This window comes from Alligator sinensis, unplaced genomic scaffold, assembly GCF_000455745.1.
Source record: "Alligator sinensis unplaced genomic scaffold, ASM45574v1 scaffold86_1, whole genome shotgun sequence".
NCBI classification, from domain to species: domain Eukaryota; kingdom Metazoa; phylum Chordata; order Crocodylia; family Alligatoridae; genus Alligator; species Alligator sinensis.
In genome coordinates, this window is record NW_005841971.1 from 1014286 (window position 1) to 1031886 (window position 17601).

Consider the following 17601-nt stretch of genomic DNA (forward strand, 5'->3'; position numbering starts at 1 on the left):
AAATCTGCAAATAAATATTTCCCCAAACAAAAAAGTGCAAAACAAGGAGGTTAGACCATAAAAGTTTAATTCTAAAATCCTACACTTCTAAAATATTTCAAGTAGCGTATCTTGTCCCCTGGTTAACAGAATACATCTTTTAAAAACGGTGAAAGACTAGTAATTTATGGTTTGTCATATTAATGTATTTAAATACAGAGGCAACCCAGATATTAAAATCCTTTCAGTTTGACCTCCCAAATTTTGGTCAGGGACAAATTTTAGGATCCACTAAGGTGCATATTTTTTTACTTTTAATTTTACTTGAAGCAACACAATGTTTTTATGATTTAGCATTTTATGGAAACCATTCCACATCCACTTTCCCTTTCCTTTCCTAAAAGGATAATTTTAGGAAGGATTATGATTCATATATTAACTACAGCATGTTTCAGTGACCATTACAGATGATATGCAAAGTTGGCAGTTTTAAATAAAGTCTCAATTTCACTGTCCCTTAATAAGCTGTCTCAAAACCAACTGCTGAAAGCAGAGAGAAATTTAGGCTATACCTTTTTCAATCACAAAAACACACAAAAAGCCTTGAGAGATTCAGTCTTTTTTAATAAATTAATGTCATTCAAAATACAGTGCTAGAACATGATGCAGCTGAACATGCTAGTAAGGTTTGTCATGAAGCACCTGTGTTCATATTAGATTGGCGGCGCCCCGCTACTGCTAGTGGTTCCTGGGATTAATGCCAGAGCAGCACTAGTCATCTGCTCTCCTGCACATACAGCACAGGATATTCCTGAACAATTTGCTCTCCCCCCCCCCCCAAAAAAAGTAAAAAACCTGATAGCTAAGGGATATCTATACACAATCACACTACAGTAATGCTTGTTATTAAATTAAACAGAAAATAAAGACCTGGTTAATCCACACTAAAACTCTGTTTTACATTGGAAAAAATACATCAGCAGCAGGAAGTAATATACATGAGCCAATGTTATCGTAATACAGAATGTGGAGACATTTAGTGATTAAAGCTCCACACAGACCCGCACTATGAGAGGCTGGCAATTCCTATTGCAAGCCCAGCAACTTAAGTCCACACCTGGTAAACTACCAGCTGCTTGGAAGACCTGTATTCTAAATGGACAGGTATAAGTTAGTGAAAATAGACTACATGCACCTAACAATACAGCTTGACTGAACCGGCAGTCATTTATTTTGCCCTGCATGTTACATACAATGGAAGATCTACCCTTCCTACCACAGGTAGATCCATGGGATTTGTTTCTTATTCTTTTAATGGCATTGCTATACCAACATGGATATTAATGTTAAGTGCAGCACAGTCCATTACACTACACTGACAATTAACTAGCACTTGAGTAGAATATCCAGAAGTAGTTCAAATATAACTGGAAGATACTATCAGAACAATTGTGACATACCGTCCTAGATACAGCTGCTTTTGTAAAGCAAAATTTTCCTGAACCAAGACTTTATAGGACTAGAAGTTAATTCTTCAGACAATAGTCAGATGCTTAAGCTCATGATATACATACAAGTTTCTCAATTATCGGAGCATTTCATATTATGGAAGCATATCTGCTCATAAAAATTCACTGAATGGCTGCAAATATTAAGTAGGGCATAAAAATACAATTTATGAAAGACAGGTATAATGTTTCTATTTCCAGCCCTGTTCTTTCATAAGAGTTCCTTCCATGGTAAAATGAGCACAGAATCAGGAATAGAGTCTATAAATTTGGGAGCTATAAGGTAACCATCCCATCCAGCTCAAACTCATCAGGTCCTTCCGCTGAAAAGAGATATGTTGGAGGTTTCCATGGGGACTCCTCGAGGCAAGATGGATAAAGTTTTCCTACAGTGCACCGGAAGTCTTTCCCCAAGTCCCAGAGTACACGCTCTGATATAGACTGTCTCAGAGACCACTGATCATGTTCCAGATCATATTGGTAGGTGGCATACTTGGCTCTCTCATTCATGTGGGTTTCTCGTATAAAGACGCACAAAGAATTGGAGATCACAACAGCTCTAACACAAGGATCAGAATAACGCTTGGCAGGGATATTGGCTGCCATTTTCCACTCATTCTTATTCACATCATAGATTTCCACAGTTACGGAAGACCCATCTACAGTGCTAGTTGGGAGTCTTATACCAGAGTTGCTGCCAATATGCAGTCCTCCAATATAGAATATTTTATCACCAAAAGCGGCAGCTGAAGCAAAACATCTACTAGTTTGTCTCATAGCCATTTCTACCCAAGCATCGGATCTGGGAAAATAACAGTACATCAAGTTGTGTGCCATTACATAAATGCAGTTATGAACAGCTACTGCTGTACTCCATTGCCATGCACAAGGCAATGGGCTCACCATGGTCCATTCATCTTTTTCAGTATCATATCTTTCCACAGTTCTCCTGTTAAGTTCGCCACCTACACTGTCTCCTCCAATTGCATAGATGTATCCTTCGCAGCAGACCAAAGAAGGTTTTATACGAACAAACAACATTGGGGTCTTTGGAAACCATGTGTTTTGCTGTGCATCAAACCAGTAAAAGCAATTCACAGTTCTGAAGGCAGCCTGAAGTTTGCTACTTTTACTGTGATTGGTCTTTGTGTTTTTCAGAGGAATCTGTCCACCTGCTATGTAGATATCATTATCAGGAGTCACAAGTGTTCCAACCTTATGCAAGTCAGCAGGAGGGTTGCAAAGCTTGTAAACTTTTTCTGCCTGGGGACTGTAACAGACAGAAGAATAAAGACTACCAGAGCTTTCAGCAGCAGCTTCAATGAATATCATCATCTCCTCTTTAGTCATGCCAAGTCTTGGTTTGAAGAACTTGGGCATAGATTTATACAATCCTTGCACCACCACTGATTTATCATTAGGTGGTAGACCTTGAAACCAGGCTCTCTGTGTTACTTCTGAAAGTGCATCAATTCTGATTTGGCTAAGAACAGAAGATAAATACTGCGATGGTGAGTCTGTGTTGTCCCCCAGCCATACCATAGCAGCTTCACGAACTGTCCGTGATTCTGTGTTGTACTCCAGCCATACCATAGCAGCTTCACGAACTGTCTCCTCTTTTTCCACATTTAAATTATCACTGCTTAAAATATCTATCAGTAGATCATGTGACAGTTGCATGAAAGCCTCTTGATGATATACAGCCGTAAACTTGTGCTCTACCATTCTTTTAGCACTCTGTTTTAATTCTTCACAGCTGAAGAGATCAGCAAAACTAAATAACCGCACACAATTTTCTGCATTAATTTTCTTAATTAAATAGTCTCTACATCGCTGCAATACATCTTCTACCTGCAAGACAAAAAGGTGCAGTAAATAGCACAGAACACAATATAGTCCTTCATTTATAAAAAATAAATATAAGTTCAGAGAAAAACTGCACTGATAGTATTACTTACAAGAGATTTTTGACCCCGGAATTTTATTTTTTGCCTTTCAATACAAGAGACTATATAATTTGTAACTGGACACCATGTTTACTTGGCATACAAGTTGCTTGATCCTAAAATTTGTAAGATGCTAACAGTGTCCATAGACCAAAATGTGTTTTCTGCTACCCCTTTATACACCATAAAATAGGCTGGGGCAGAATTGCTAAGAATTGGAATCTGACAAAAATCTTAGGACAAATTAAAACCAGTATTTCGGTATAGAGATTAAAGAGCAGTTATCATACAAATTTCATTCAAAATATATTTGATACTCCTACCTGTAAGAAGCAAGCAGTCTCATAAAGCTGTTCTACCGTGCTGTCACTTATTGCCAAGTTACCCGTGTAGGAGTAAGTTATAATGATTTTTAAAGTGGCTGCATCCATATTCCTCAGATGTACGTGTGTTTGCTTACTTTCACTTAACCCACTCATGAACATGGCCCTGAAGAAAAATATATGATATTACAGCATGTATTATTGACCCTATCAGTGCTTTAGGTATCATCACCTCCACAGAACGTGCTCACAAATAAGTTTAAACATTCCTATTGTGCTTTTCTACTTACAGGAATATAAGGATTACCTCAGATTACCATCTAGGATTTAAAGATGAAATGTCTGTACAGATAGTTTCTCAAAAGGTACAGCTCCATTGTGCTCCAAACATGAAAAGTGTTTAACATTTAAATGAACATCATATTTTATCCATAAGAGGAAACTCAACCAGCAAAGTTTCAAGCTTTACCAGAAAGAAAGGGGAGACATATTACACTTATTTTTACATCTCTCTATTCCTATTGCTAGGCAGTCCAATTTCAAGTTCATTGTTTTGTTTTTTTTAAAGTAATACAATTACTAAAAAAAAGTATTTGTTCTATAATTATTCATTTCATAATAACTACTACCCACATTACTTATACAATTCTCATTTGTGTCAGACACCAAATAGTAAACTTTGTTATTATGTTCAGGTAGCTAATGAAGCAAGAACTGTACTGTCATTATAAGCTTTCATAAAAAAAAATTAACAACATTGCTTATGAAGTCTCACAAAGGTTAGGATTGAAAACTCAAGAGACTTCAATGTTTATTTACATGGAAATTAAGTTTTCACACTGCAAAGGCAAGAGTGGGAAAAAAAATAAGAGTACTTTAAAAGTAGAGATGAAAACAGAACATGACAGCGTAAAACATCTTATTCCATATGAAAACAAGCACATTAAATGAGTTGAAACAACTCGTTGACAGCTTTTCCACACCAGTGCCTTATGAGTACTAACTACCCTCAACTATCATTCACTGATCCAAATTAGCATGAACCATTGGAACTCTACAACCAGTTATGAATGATATCTGAAGAAAGGCATGGAACTTCATAGAGGATTATTCCTTATCTAGTGGTTCCAAATTTCTTAAAACCCAACACAGAAATTCTAGCTTCTATGGTGGATAGAGAGAAGACCACCACCAATTTAGTACAGAAAGCTATAAGCTTGCATAGAAATTCCCACCTCTAGGAGCAGAAGACCCCAAGGTCACAAAGCGCTGCTGAAAGGAAAAAACTGGTGTCACTTCTCACTGGGGAGGTCTTCAATAATATACCCCAGGGTGGTCAACCTTTAATGAGTGCCACAAGTAGCCCAGGCAGCCTCTGTGCGTGACACGTGGCAAATTAGAGGGGATAGGCCACAGTGCAGGGAGCAGAAAGCAGAGAAAGGAGATCAGAGTGGCTTTCAGGAAGGTGCGGGGCTTAATTTGTGGCATGACAAAAAGTTGGCCTTCGCTACCATACCCTAATTCTATTTATATAAAAAGTCTTAGTCTCCGTCTGGCCGTAATGCTTTATTCACACTCCGACTGGTTGTCTCAGCAGCCAATCAGAGTGCTGCAAGAGCATTCCGGGCAGGTTGCAGCAGCAGCGTGGTGGAGTGCTGGTCTCACCCCTGCCCAGGCTCTGCTCCCTGGAGGCAGCGGCATGGGGTGCTGGCTGAGGGAGACAGAGGGGATGGCGGGGCAAACTCCCCTGCTCCTTGGAGGCGGTGGCGCGGGGGGAAGTCCAGACGAGGACATGGGGGTACAGGGCCAGAGGCTGGGCTCTGTACCCATTGGCCTCCCCCCATCATTTTTGACGGGCAATTTGCTAATACATTTTAGAACTGTGCCAGACAGGACAAAATAGAGTAGTCTAGTCTAGTCCAATGGATTCTGAGCTGTAATCCTCAGAACTGAAGTAAGTAGCCTGCAGTTCCCACCTTTTAAAACAAGTGGATGGAGGCCCACAGGAAACTAAAGGGTCAACAGTCAGTCATGAATTGATTCAAAAGTTAGGGAAACCACTGGTCTGGCTCACCTGGAAAAAAATGTTCTATGTGCTAAAGGCATTGCATAAACCAGGTTACTTGGACAGAACTAACTCCAGAAAGAGGGCTTATAATCACAAAAATGTTACTTCCTTTCTCCAAACTTCAGTATCATCTGCCTATAACAAGAGATAGGATGCCAAAAATCCTGATTTAATCACTTGATACACCCCTCTGATATTTAGATTTGCAATATTTACTCCAGATTTCCAGCATTAATATGATCTATGAATTGTTGTGCTGTTCATTAATTTTAAATAAACAAGTAGTGCTGCATATAAAACCACCATGTTTTGTTCTGAAGTAATTTCTCATGATTTTAACACTTACCTGAAATAAGAGCTACAGGTTGCAAGAACCATCTTATGACAGGGGAATTCGGTGCCCTCTACAATCAACACTATGTCAGTGAGCAACCGCTGATCATAGAATAACTTGAACTGCTCCAATAAGGCCACAGCATATTCGGTATTTATCTGCCTTTCGTCCTGGGTAGACATGACTGTATTCCATTAATACTTCCAGAACCAGATTAGAGAAGACGATATATTTCTGCAGAAAGAGGTCAAATGAATGTTTCTGGAGTAAGAAGAAACAGCAGGAGATGTCTGCAGCCTTTAAAATTATAATACTAGGCAGTATTATCTTGGATTCCTAAATCAAGAATGTTTCAGGCTTCAACCAATTACTAGGTCATCACGTTCTAGTTTCGTGTCAGTCTGTTCTGAGACTTTCAAGAGTATCTGCAGGCCTCCTGTTGGGAGTTGTAATGATGCAGCACATGAATGCGTAAGAGCAAGGTCTGAGGTAGATTTTTTGGAAACATCTCGTAATCAGTGGCTGCACTTGAGTGACTGAAAGCAAGAAAAAAATTATTGCACATATTAGTACCTTCAAACAAACAACCCATAGTTTCTTCTATCAGTTACCCTGTCCAACTGGCTCCCTTACAGGAAGTCTAGAAATACAATCTTAAGCAAAGTTACAAAAACGTTTCTAAAAGGACATCAAAACATGTGCGAAAGTAACTAAAAGGAAAGCAACAGAGTTTGTACAACCTAAATGCATAAAATAACAAAAAGATAGGTCACTACAACACTAAGATTGAAACTTAATTTAAACTCACAATATAGAGAGACAAAGTTACGGTTCACCTAGCAATATTGTGCATTTAGCACACTGTTTCTCTTTCCAGAGTATTTTAAATGTTTCTAAATAAAGGTAGATGTTCCTTTATTTCCTTCAACCAATACTAAAAATAGCTATCCTATTTTTTTCACACCAATATTAAAACAAACAAAGGTCTTTTGCCTGCGCTATATGCTTTTGTTCAAATGAAATTTAACAACAGTACCTGTTTCTACAGTTAAGCAAGCAAAGTTGATTCTCATTTCCCACATTCAACCTTCAGGAAGCCATATCAATCCACCTGTTCTGTGTGTAACATATAATCCTTTCAGAAAAATTCTACTAGTCACATGTGAAGTTTTCAGACAGGATTTTGGCAGGGATGGAAAGAATCAATTTTTTTACTCCAGTGCTTGTTTGGATCAGATCTGTCAAAAATGGCTTCCATAATTTTATAGTTGATTTAAGAAGCACCCCTACTAGTAGTTTTAATGTGGCCAACACTACTTACAGTACCACAAACAGAAGGGAGGGGGGAACCCTTTTCATACAACATATGCCTATGAAGTTGAAGCAGCCCAATTAAAATTTTGCCCTGAAGTGGACTCTCAGTCCACATGCAGCTGTGACAAGGAACCATAAGGAGATGTAGGAGAAACCGCCATAAAGTAAAGCCACATAACAGACAAATGGTCTAAAATGGAAATGGAAAGGAGGGAGACATAAATAGACAATCGACCAAGCAACGAAGTCAATCACTACACGATTTACAGGTCCAGACATTCTCTCCACAGCTTGCAAAACCTGTGGAATCTTAACACAATTGAATATACAGGAAAGTTTCCATGAAAAGCTTAAAGTAAAGACTGGAAGAATCCCTAGAAGAAACTAAATGCTACACTTGAAATTCTAGCATTAAAGAGTTGGAAAACCCCAAGTTAAGACTCCATTAAAAAATAAATTGAAGAAGTTTATCTAATCACTCTCAGTACAATAAGTTTCCAGCCTCCCACCTGATCTTTTCTTTTTTTAAATAGATAAGCAAAGAAGAAAGTATTGAATGCCGAAGCCCTGATGTTACAGGAGTACACAACATGAACAGCACCATTTAAATATACTGAGTTAAGCATGTACATGTGTTCAAAGCATTAGGAGCTAAAATTGCATTTGAATTAAAAACTTTCACTTCAAAAAGTTCTTCAGTGTTAACTGAAAAAAACTGATTAATTTTCAATAAATTAAATGTTTTGTATAAAAAAAAAAATCATTTTCCCCCCAATCTGAACCTAATTTTAAGTTCCTAAAGCATGTTTTTTGAGTCCAAGTGGGCACATCATCACCAACAACAAGTAGGTTAGGAGTACAAGTTACATATTAATTTAAAACTGCAAACCCTAACGGAAAACAGCCTGGCCAAGGCATTTCAGCTTCCCTAACTTCTAGAAAATTGACTGAAGATGGGGCTTACTGTAAACACAGCATGAACCAATTGCTTATCAATTTGTTTCTGAATTTGGGTTATAACATTATGTGAGTGAGTTTCTGGATGCATCTTCAGCATGCACGCCCATTTAAGTGTAAAATATAATGTCCCTGGGGTGTAGGTTGTAGCCGTGTGTTGTCTAAGGACACAAGCAGACAAGGTTCTTTGGGTAAATCCAATATCCCTTATTAGACCAACTCAAATAGTTGGAAAATTTATATATTAAAAAAAAAAAGGCAGCTACTAACTGGCAATGTGAACATAAACTCCAACTGAAATATATATCTCTCTACCATGATCAAATCTTGCACTTAAACAGATAAAAGACTAGCTGGGCCAGTTAAAAATTTGAAAGATTTGAAAACAAAAAACTGATGAAATTTGTAAAAGACTTAAAGGTTAAAATAGAGAAGTCATGGAATCATCACTATTCAAGTATTTTAAAGTATTAGCCAATTGCTTATCAAGAATGATGGGGGGGTGGGGGGGGAAGGCAGCTGGGGTGGAGTGCCATCACTATTCAAATATTTTATAAAGTATTGGGAAAGGAGTAATTAAACGGTGGAAAACGGAAGAGGAAAGATATACATCTTTCTGTAGATTGCTATGAGCTTCTTCCTAAAAAAATCTAAATGAAGTCTGAAAGGAAAAGCAAGCAGGCTAAAAAGCAGATGTAGCAATGTGTATTTGCTAAGAGGACTGTCAGAATGTTGCAGTATCTCATTCAATTACTCTAAGATTACCAATTATTGTATAAGTAACTTCTAGAGGTCACACTGATTTGCTACTTTTGTAGAACAACATCTATAAAGGCCCTTCCTGCAGGTTCTGTTGCCCCTACAATTTTCATTCATTTCAAGTAGATACAGCATTTTGAAGTCTGCATGCTTTTTAACTGCCATTAGTCCAATCATCTTTCTCCAATTACAGTCAACCCCAGATACTGTCAAGTCCACTTAATATAACAGACTTTGGTCAGCCCATGCATGTGACATTAACAGGAGCTGTGTACCACATGATGGCATATGATGAGAATGTTTTACAAGATAGCAGCAAACTGTAAGAGATCATTTTAGTTCTGAATGTGTATTCTGTTCTAGGTGTTCACAAAACACACTTACGCATGTTCCGATTGATTCCTGAAGGGCAGCACTACACCTATAAAATCGGAGGGGCTAGTATGTATTCTCTCTCCTGAAAATATGTAAGCGTATGTGAAACTATGACACAAAATCTAACAAAGTAAAAATTAAAAGTTATACAAATTAACGGATGGGAGGAGAAAGTATATCACCATACAAGAAAAACCTGGGAGGACTTATGCCTCAAGTTCTCCTCCCTCATCACCCCTTTCACAGGTGACACCATACATTAGTGTCTGACAAGCCTCACAATTATTAACAGAATATTTTTTTGCCATCATACCTTTGCATATATTTTTTCTACGCAAAGAAAAATCACTTTGCCAATCATCAGGTATATAAAGTGGTTTAATCTTCGAACATCACTTGATACTTGTAAGATTAGCAGTTTATTTGCCCAGCAGACAGCTTACATTGCTGACCTTAACTCAGGAGCATCAAACATATGGCCAGTAAGCAGATCCAGCCCATGAAGCTACTCCATCCAGTCCACAAGTGTGCCAGTAGTTGGGGGCATGCCCAGGAATGGGTGATACCTGCCAGTTTTCAGGGCTCCTAGGCCCTGCTGGACAAGGCCACCAGTGGCAGAAGGGCAAACGGGCTGTGCTGCCAATGCCTGCTGGCCCATTGTCAGAGCAGTGGGCCACTGGCACCCCTGGCCCCATGAATCATATCCAGGAGGAACCCCACAGCCTGGATCCAGCTGTTTGACACCCGTACAGAAAGTGGCCTATGACAATAGTCCAGAGCAACAATAAGCAACTTCTCACCATTATTATGTATGGAAGTCAGCCACTGATTATGAAAACTGTGATATCATTCCTCTTCATATCACACTCTATCCGTTATCCGGATACAAGTCTCTAACAGATTAAGATGACTTTCAACCAATTACTGAAAGTACCAGTGAATACCAATTTGAGAATGACCAAAACTATTCACACAAATCTATTTTTCTTTTCCCAATTCATAAGTAGGGGTCTACTTAAATCATAGAGAAACTAAACGATTTTCATGGGATGATCGCAGTATAAATAGAAACTTCAGAGGATATTTCATGGATGTGCTCATACACAACATACAATAAAGTAAATTATATGTAGAGTTGTACATACTAATTTATGCTTACCTTAATAAAAACATTCCATTAAGGTAAGTACCTACGCTCCAACAGGGGGAGGGAGGACAAGGGGGCTGCCACCGTGTGCATCCCTGGAGCAAAGAGGAACAGCCTGCGGCGAGTCAACTGCTGCCCTTCGTGCCGCCCTGCCAATGAGTGCCTTCCCCTCCAGGGCAGGCAGGCTGCGAGGCCAGGCTGCAGTGACAGCGAGGATCGCTGGCTCCCATTGAGGAGTCAGCATTTTATTTTTATTCAGTTTTTATTTTTAAGTTGATTTCACAGGCAATCCCATATTTTATGTTTTCTGAAAAACCTGTGGAATTGCAAATAGAGTAGACTAGACCGTTATTCATAAGAACTTAATTACTCAGAAAGAGAAAAACTCTGTCAGTGTTTTTGTTTAGGAGTGGAAGGTGATAAAGTAGGAGTTGCTATACCAGGGGTGGGCAATTATTTTGGCTGGAGAGCCACAAAAGGAGTTTTGGTGAGCTGTCATGAGCTGGGTCAGCCCCCCCCCCAGCTATAGCTTACCAAAACTCCCTAAATGGAGGGCCACACTCCCACCCCCACCTGGGACTGCAGCATGCCCCAATCCCCACTCTGCCTGGAGCTGCAGGAAGCCCCAAGCCCACCTGCTCAGAGCTGCAGGAAACCCCAATCCCCACCCCCCCCCACCCCTGTCTGGAGCTGCAGGAAACCCCAATCCTACCCCACTCCCGAAACGGAAGCAAGCCTCAATCCCACCCCCCACCCTGGAACTGCAGCAAGTTCCAATCTGCACACTGACCCAGATGCTGGCCATGTAGACAGTTTACGCCAGCACCCACCTGGCACACAGGAAGCATCCCTGGATGGGCACTGGCATCAGCTGTGGACATGGGAGGCAGGTTCTGGGTGGGGATCAGGGCATCTGCCCATATCTGCAGCTTAGGCCAGCACCCACCTGGTATGCAGGAAACAGCCCCAGGTGGGCACTGGCATCAGTTGTGGATGCAGCAGGCAGGTTCCAAGTGGGGATCAGGGCATCTGCCTGGGTTCACAGCTGACACCGCTGTGTCAGCGCTGGGCAGAAACAGTCCCACCTGCCCAGCATCATGCAGCAGCTGGAGCCACCAGCTGCCCATGGACCAGATTGTGAGTTTGCAGCTGCCAGCCCATGGGTCAGACACAATCAGCTGGTAGGCTGGATCTGTCCCGTGAGGTGTATTCTGCCCACCCCCCAGCTATACTATTTCCTATTTAGCATGAACTGCTGATTTAAGAATATAAGATGAGAAGGGTTCCAAGGGTCACTGAATCCAGTTCACTGCATCTGCAGGCAATCCTTTACCCAAGGAATTCCTCAAATCATAATTTGATACAGACCTTTAAGTTCGCAGTGCAGTTTGATTTAAATGACTGCTATCAAAACATTGCCTTAAGCGACCTAGAACTCTGCTACTTAGGCTTGATATTGAATGGATGTAATCTCTGTAATGGCATTTCTACCCTAACATCTATAACAGCAGTTTTCAACCAGGGGTCCGCAGCCCCCAGGTCCACACTGCCCCCACCTCCCCTCCCCTCTGGGGTAGAGCCGCAGCCTGAGGGGAGCAGCAGTCAGGCCACAGAAGCATGGTAGAGCTGAGGTCCAGTGTGCAAGTGGCTGACAGCAGGAGGATGTGAGAGCAGCACAGAGCCCCACCCCCATACCGGTCTGATATTCCTCAAGCGGCTGGTGGCGCAGCTAACACAGGGGACCTGATGGTGGCGGCGGCGTCTCACTGCCTCGCTCTGCCCTCCCATTGGACCAGGAAGGCAGCTCCTGCCCATGCCAATCCAGCCAGGCTGCAGCTCTGCGCCTGCTATGGGTGCACATATCTGGGGGGGCACGTGCTGCAGCACGTTGCATCACCTATGCCCCCTCCTGCTTTCCCCACACCTTGTCTATTCACCCCCCCTGCCCTCCCCTGCCTTGCATACTGGATATGCAGAAAAACAGTTTTGTAGCACAGGTGGGCCCTGAAGTTTTTACAGCATGCTAGGGGTCCCTCATGGGAAAAAAAGGTTGAGAACCCCAATCTATAACATCCTAACACACACCATAATCCACTGACAGGCATAGACCGGTGGAGCCTTGCTGACTTCCCAAATCTCTTGGTTCTACACAAACAGCTAACACCACTACTAATGTATAGTGTCCAGAACAGAGGTGCTGCTTATAACACAGGAGGCTGGTCCCAGGCACAGACTGCATACAGCACCCTGCTAGACTGGACCTCCACACTGGCTCTGGGGCCAATCCAAATTGGGGACCACAGACTGCCCCTGCATACCAGACGCTGTGTGCAGGGCTGGTCCACCACTGCATGCAGCACATAACCTGTGTGAGCCCCAGACAAGAGATGGCTCATGCTGCATAGAGAGCTGATCAGGGACAAATGTACATGAAAGACCAGCTGGATAGGCCCTACACAGGCACTTTATGCAGCATGTGCCCCATGAGGGCTCCATACCAGGGCTGACACACACTGCTAGTCTGGGCATATACTGCATCAGATTGGCCATGTGCACTGGCTCTGGAGAGTGGGGCTGGCCTGTGGGCCTGATCCAGACCAGCCCCAAAACCAACATGCAGGGCCAGTCAGGCAAGGCACCACATGTAGCACAGAGAACTGATTTGGGTTGTGCACTGCATGTACACATGCACCCAGTCCAGCCTCATGTGCTTCATGAGTTTGACACCCGTGGTCCAGAGAACTGTGGTCCCCCATTAAGAATACTTTTTGGAAAGGAACATTTGAAGACTAAAAGCTTAATTTAGGTGCAACCCCAGTATCATTTTCTGGAAAATAAATATGGAAAATCTGCCTGTCTCCATGAATGTGACTGGGCTGTGTGAGAACACTGATTTAGCATACAACTCATTACTTTGATATCATTTCAAATAAACACACCATCTTTAGCAACAGGGAAGAGAAGAGAGCAAATTTAAAGGACTGAAAAGTCAAGCTGATTCATGTAAACAGCACCAGATCTGCCTAGTGACAGTGTAGTAGAAGACTGCTGAAACATCCTGTTGATGATGTACAGGTCAAAGCTGGACCTGATCAAGAGCAAACATGCTGAACCAGAAGAAGCACACAGTGGGAACATTTGAATATAACCCTTGAAGAGATGAAGTCACTATAGGAGTCTGTTTCAGAATGCTTATATGAAGGAGTTAGCCACCTACTAAATTGCTGGTCAAAGCTGGACTCCCCAGTTCAGAAGAGGTGGTCTGAAACAAACCCACTTCAAGAGTCAGTAAAAAAAGAGGTCAATTCAGGTCTTCCGCATCTGAACTGACTTTGGCTGCCAGTGATGGGTAGTTCATACTCTGATTAAGGCGATCTGTTACTTTTAGGAGCCTTATTCCCTGCTTGACTCACACCTTAGAAATCTTCTTCAGGAGGACAAAAGTTTCTCTTCTAGGAAATATCACTACCTACAGTAAAAAGATATGCTTTGGAATACTTCATCTAGAAAAGTCAATGTGTAAGTGTCTGCATACCGAACTTTCTAATATTGCACGACACCCCAATAAAGGACCTCATGGAGCCCCAATTGACAATCACTGACCTACAGCATTTCCCACTAGGCATCTATCTGCATCTTCAGTCACTCTTGAAAAGCTGGTCTGTGGTGAGCAGAAACAAAAAACAAAAGTAAACAAGCAAATCAATCCACTAACTACAACTTTATTCTCCGTTTTTAAATGAAAAAAAGCCTGAAGACATTTTCCTTAAGTACTCAGTATTTTATTATATTAAATCATTTTAAATGCTCTTTATGTGCATTTTAATTTGAATTCCAAACTCTATCCAAATGAAGTTTGATACACATCACAAAGCAAAAATCTGTACAGTATAGAAAATCATCATTCACAATATTCTAAAATAAAATGTAAGAATGATGAACAATTATTCAAGTTTCCTTATTCCACATGTGATTATTTAAGTATGCTGAAATAATCATATTCCTAGTGAGCGTGCAATACTTTAATTTGGTAGTTTGTTTAGGTAAAAGAAACAACTTGCTTTCATAGTTATGCCAACCACTGAGAATTAACTTTAGTAAAAAAATTAATACAAATAATAAACAAGATTAAAATTAGTCCAGCCTGAAAGAATAAGTTTCTCTAGGTCTAGATTCTTAAGGAAAAGCTGCAAATTTTGATATGTGCCACAGAACAGGAAATAGGTAATAAGTGAAAGAGGTCCATTCTTTAAAACAGTTTATCTCAACCATGGAGCCGCAGCACCCTGGGGTACCTGGCAATCCTTTCAAGGGTGGGGTGGGGTGCCACACAATAGGTACGCAAACATAATTCACAAGATAAGCCAGAGATTTTAGATGGAAATCCATAATGTCAAAATCATTCTGACATTACAGTCTTCATGATTTTTTTGCAGCAAACTAACTGCTCTATTATCTTTCTGTCGCCAAAAAACAAGTGAAAGCTAAGAGTTGGCATTTCCCAAAGGGTGCCTCAAGTCTAATAAGGTTGAGAACCACTGCTTCAAAAAGATCTGTCATCTCTGATGCTACCATAGTCACCTCTGAACTGAGTCCAAAACCTTGAAGATACCAAACAGATTCAGCTACTGGAAGAAAAAAGTCCCAAAGAGCTAAAAAAAAAAAAAAAGAGACTGAAAAAGTATAAAAAGTCTCCCTTTCAACTAAATTCTTCAAACAAGTCAACGCTTCTAACTCAAAGCACTATGTTTTTAGTCTGGAGTGATTTCTGACAGCTACGGCCAAAGACTTGAAGTGCTATACAAAGCTTAAAACAAGCTTACTCACTCCATACACATCAACTGCCAGTTCCTTTGCTGTCTGTTCAGTGTCAGGGAAGTAGAGAATAAGACTATATTCTGTTCAAAAATCAAACTAGCAGAATATGACTGATGACCCAATGACTGGCCGCAGATGTTGAGTATATACAAGTAGACTTTCCTTCCCCAATAACATCTTGGCTACTTACAGATGTAAGTAAACAAAACCAACCAAAACAAAAAAGGTGCTTTACTTTAAACTAAGCACGTCCCTACGCCATGCCTGGCACATGTCCAGAAGAAGCATCACATTAGCAGGACCTTGCTCATGCAATGTCTGTATAGATCAGGTGCTTCAGTAGAGCTTTTCTGGTGCTTTTATCCAATAGCCTATTGAATCAGTTATTAGATAAAAGGGCCAAAAAGCCCAAATGAAGTGTGTGATCTTTACAGACACTGTGGAGCCAGATAGAACTAATGTGATGCCTCTTCTGGTAAAGTGCAGTTTCGGGGTTTGTTTTTTTTTCCAGATCTGCCAGCGCCACTTGTTAGCATGTTTGTCCAATAAGAAGCCTCAGCATGTCTTATAAATCTAATTTTTTTACCAAGTGCTGAAAACCTGACCAAGGGCATACTTAATCAGATCTGGCAGCACATCATCACTGTTGAGAATTTTCCTCTCCTTGAACATTAAGGTAAATAGTCAGTCTTTTACCAGTTGAAGTTTTCAACTTGATAGTTCCAAGACAGCTGTTCTCAACCTCTTCAGACTGAAGGCACCTCTGGGTAAATGCCCTCTCATAGTTTTCACTTGTTTTCTGGCCGCAGTAAAATAAAACAGCAATTCTTCTGCTTCGGGGAACTCAGAAAGACCACAACAGGTCAGAACATTTTTAACACTGTGGATTCCTATTTGAAATCTCTGGGTTTATCTCATGAATCATATGTGCACACCTCACAGTGCTACCCCATGACACCCCTCAAGGGATCTCAAGGCAACCCCGGGTACCACAGCACCCTGCTTGAGAATCACATCTCTAGGAGTTAACAGCCTCCATCACAACCCCTTATCTCAAGTAGTGACATAAGAACAAAACAGAAATGCCCAAACACTCTGAAGTATTCAAATTGGATTTAGCTACTTACGCTGCCGTCAATTCTACATTAAAAGTGATATACTCTGAAGAGCTAGACAGTTGGAGGTAATATTCAGTCATAAATGATTTGATCTAAAACTACAAAAGCTAAAATGCCTCATTCTTTGCTTAGCAACAGCTGCATCAACTTAGGCCTCTGGATGACGTACCCCAATTTCAAGAACCTCCTTCAGAAAATACTGACTAGCAAATAGCAAAATGCCACTCCTTATTTTGGTCCCATCTTGTAAGATGTTGTGGTACTTTGAAGAACTGCCCTCCTGCCTCCAGAAGTCAAAACAATTAATTACCATCAAGCAAAGAAAGAACAGACCCTACGCAGACCCTTACCATCTGGGTCCAGAAGTTAACTGTTTTATGTAACAAATGTAAAAAAGGATGTTTTGCACAATTTTCCTTTAAAAAAATTAGCTTTTATATGACATGCCTCAGCTTTTCAAGGAGACGCTCTGTAATTGCCACATTCCCCCAAATGCTAAATCCTGCAACCTGAATAGAGTCAGGAAAGCGATAAGGCTTCTCGGGAGATTGCCATTACTGCCCAACCTTCTTAGTATGGATCTCTGAAGAGATGAAGCTAAACATTCAAAACAAGCTTTCCAGGCTGGCGTGATTTGATAAAGCAGCAGAAAGAGCTGCCCCTATTTCCTTGGCAGGTCACCCTACGAAGGCCCAGGAGAGTTGCAGACAGACACTGCATCTCCGTTGTGCTAAAATCTAACCCAAACACCAGCTCCAGGCCAGGCGCAGCCAGGCGGTGTCCAGCGCCTGGAAATTTAAACAACTGCACGGGGGGGGGACAACCCAGGACCACCCCCCCACCCTCCACGGGTTCAAAACCTGCGGCTTAGGTCCTGGCTCCCTTCAAAAACCAGACCAGGCAGCCCCACGCTGCAGAGCCGGGCGGGGGAGGGGGCCGCGCTGGCTGCCGCCGA

General features: G+C 41.3%; 1 protein-coding gene across 4 annotated transcripts in view; it reads right to left on the reverse strand.

The window, feature by feature from the left end:
- Positions 1-585: 585 nt before the first annotated feature.
- Positions 586-17601, reverse strand: part of KBTBD2 (kelch repeat and BTB domain containing 2) — a 17728-nt gene continuing 712 nt past the window's right edge. Inside the window, exons 2-5 of one of the 4 annotated variants that reach the window (XM_025200580.1) lie at positions 6171-6694; positions 3757-3922; positions 3049-3338; positions 586-2997 (exon numbers count right to left, since the gene is read on the reverse strand). In XM_025200580.1, coding sequence (XP_025056365.1) covers positions 1764-2997; positions 3049-3338; positions 3757-3922; positions 6171-6340 — 1860 coding nt within the window. In that variant the 5' untranslated portion in view covers positions 6341-6694 and the 3' untranslated portion in view covers positions 586-1763. Of the gene's footprint in view, positions 3339-3756; positions 3923-6170; positions 6695-14313; positions 14372-15291; positions 15312-17601 lie in introns of those variants that run through there. The other 3 variants (XM_025200579.1, XM_025200578.1, XM_006020861.3) reach the window with 3 other exon arrangements.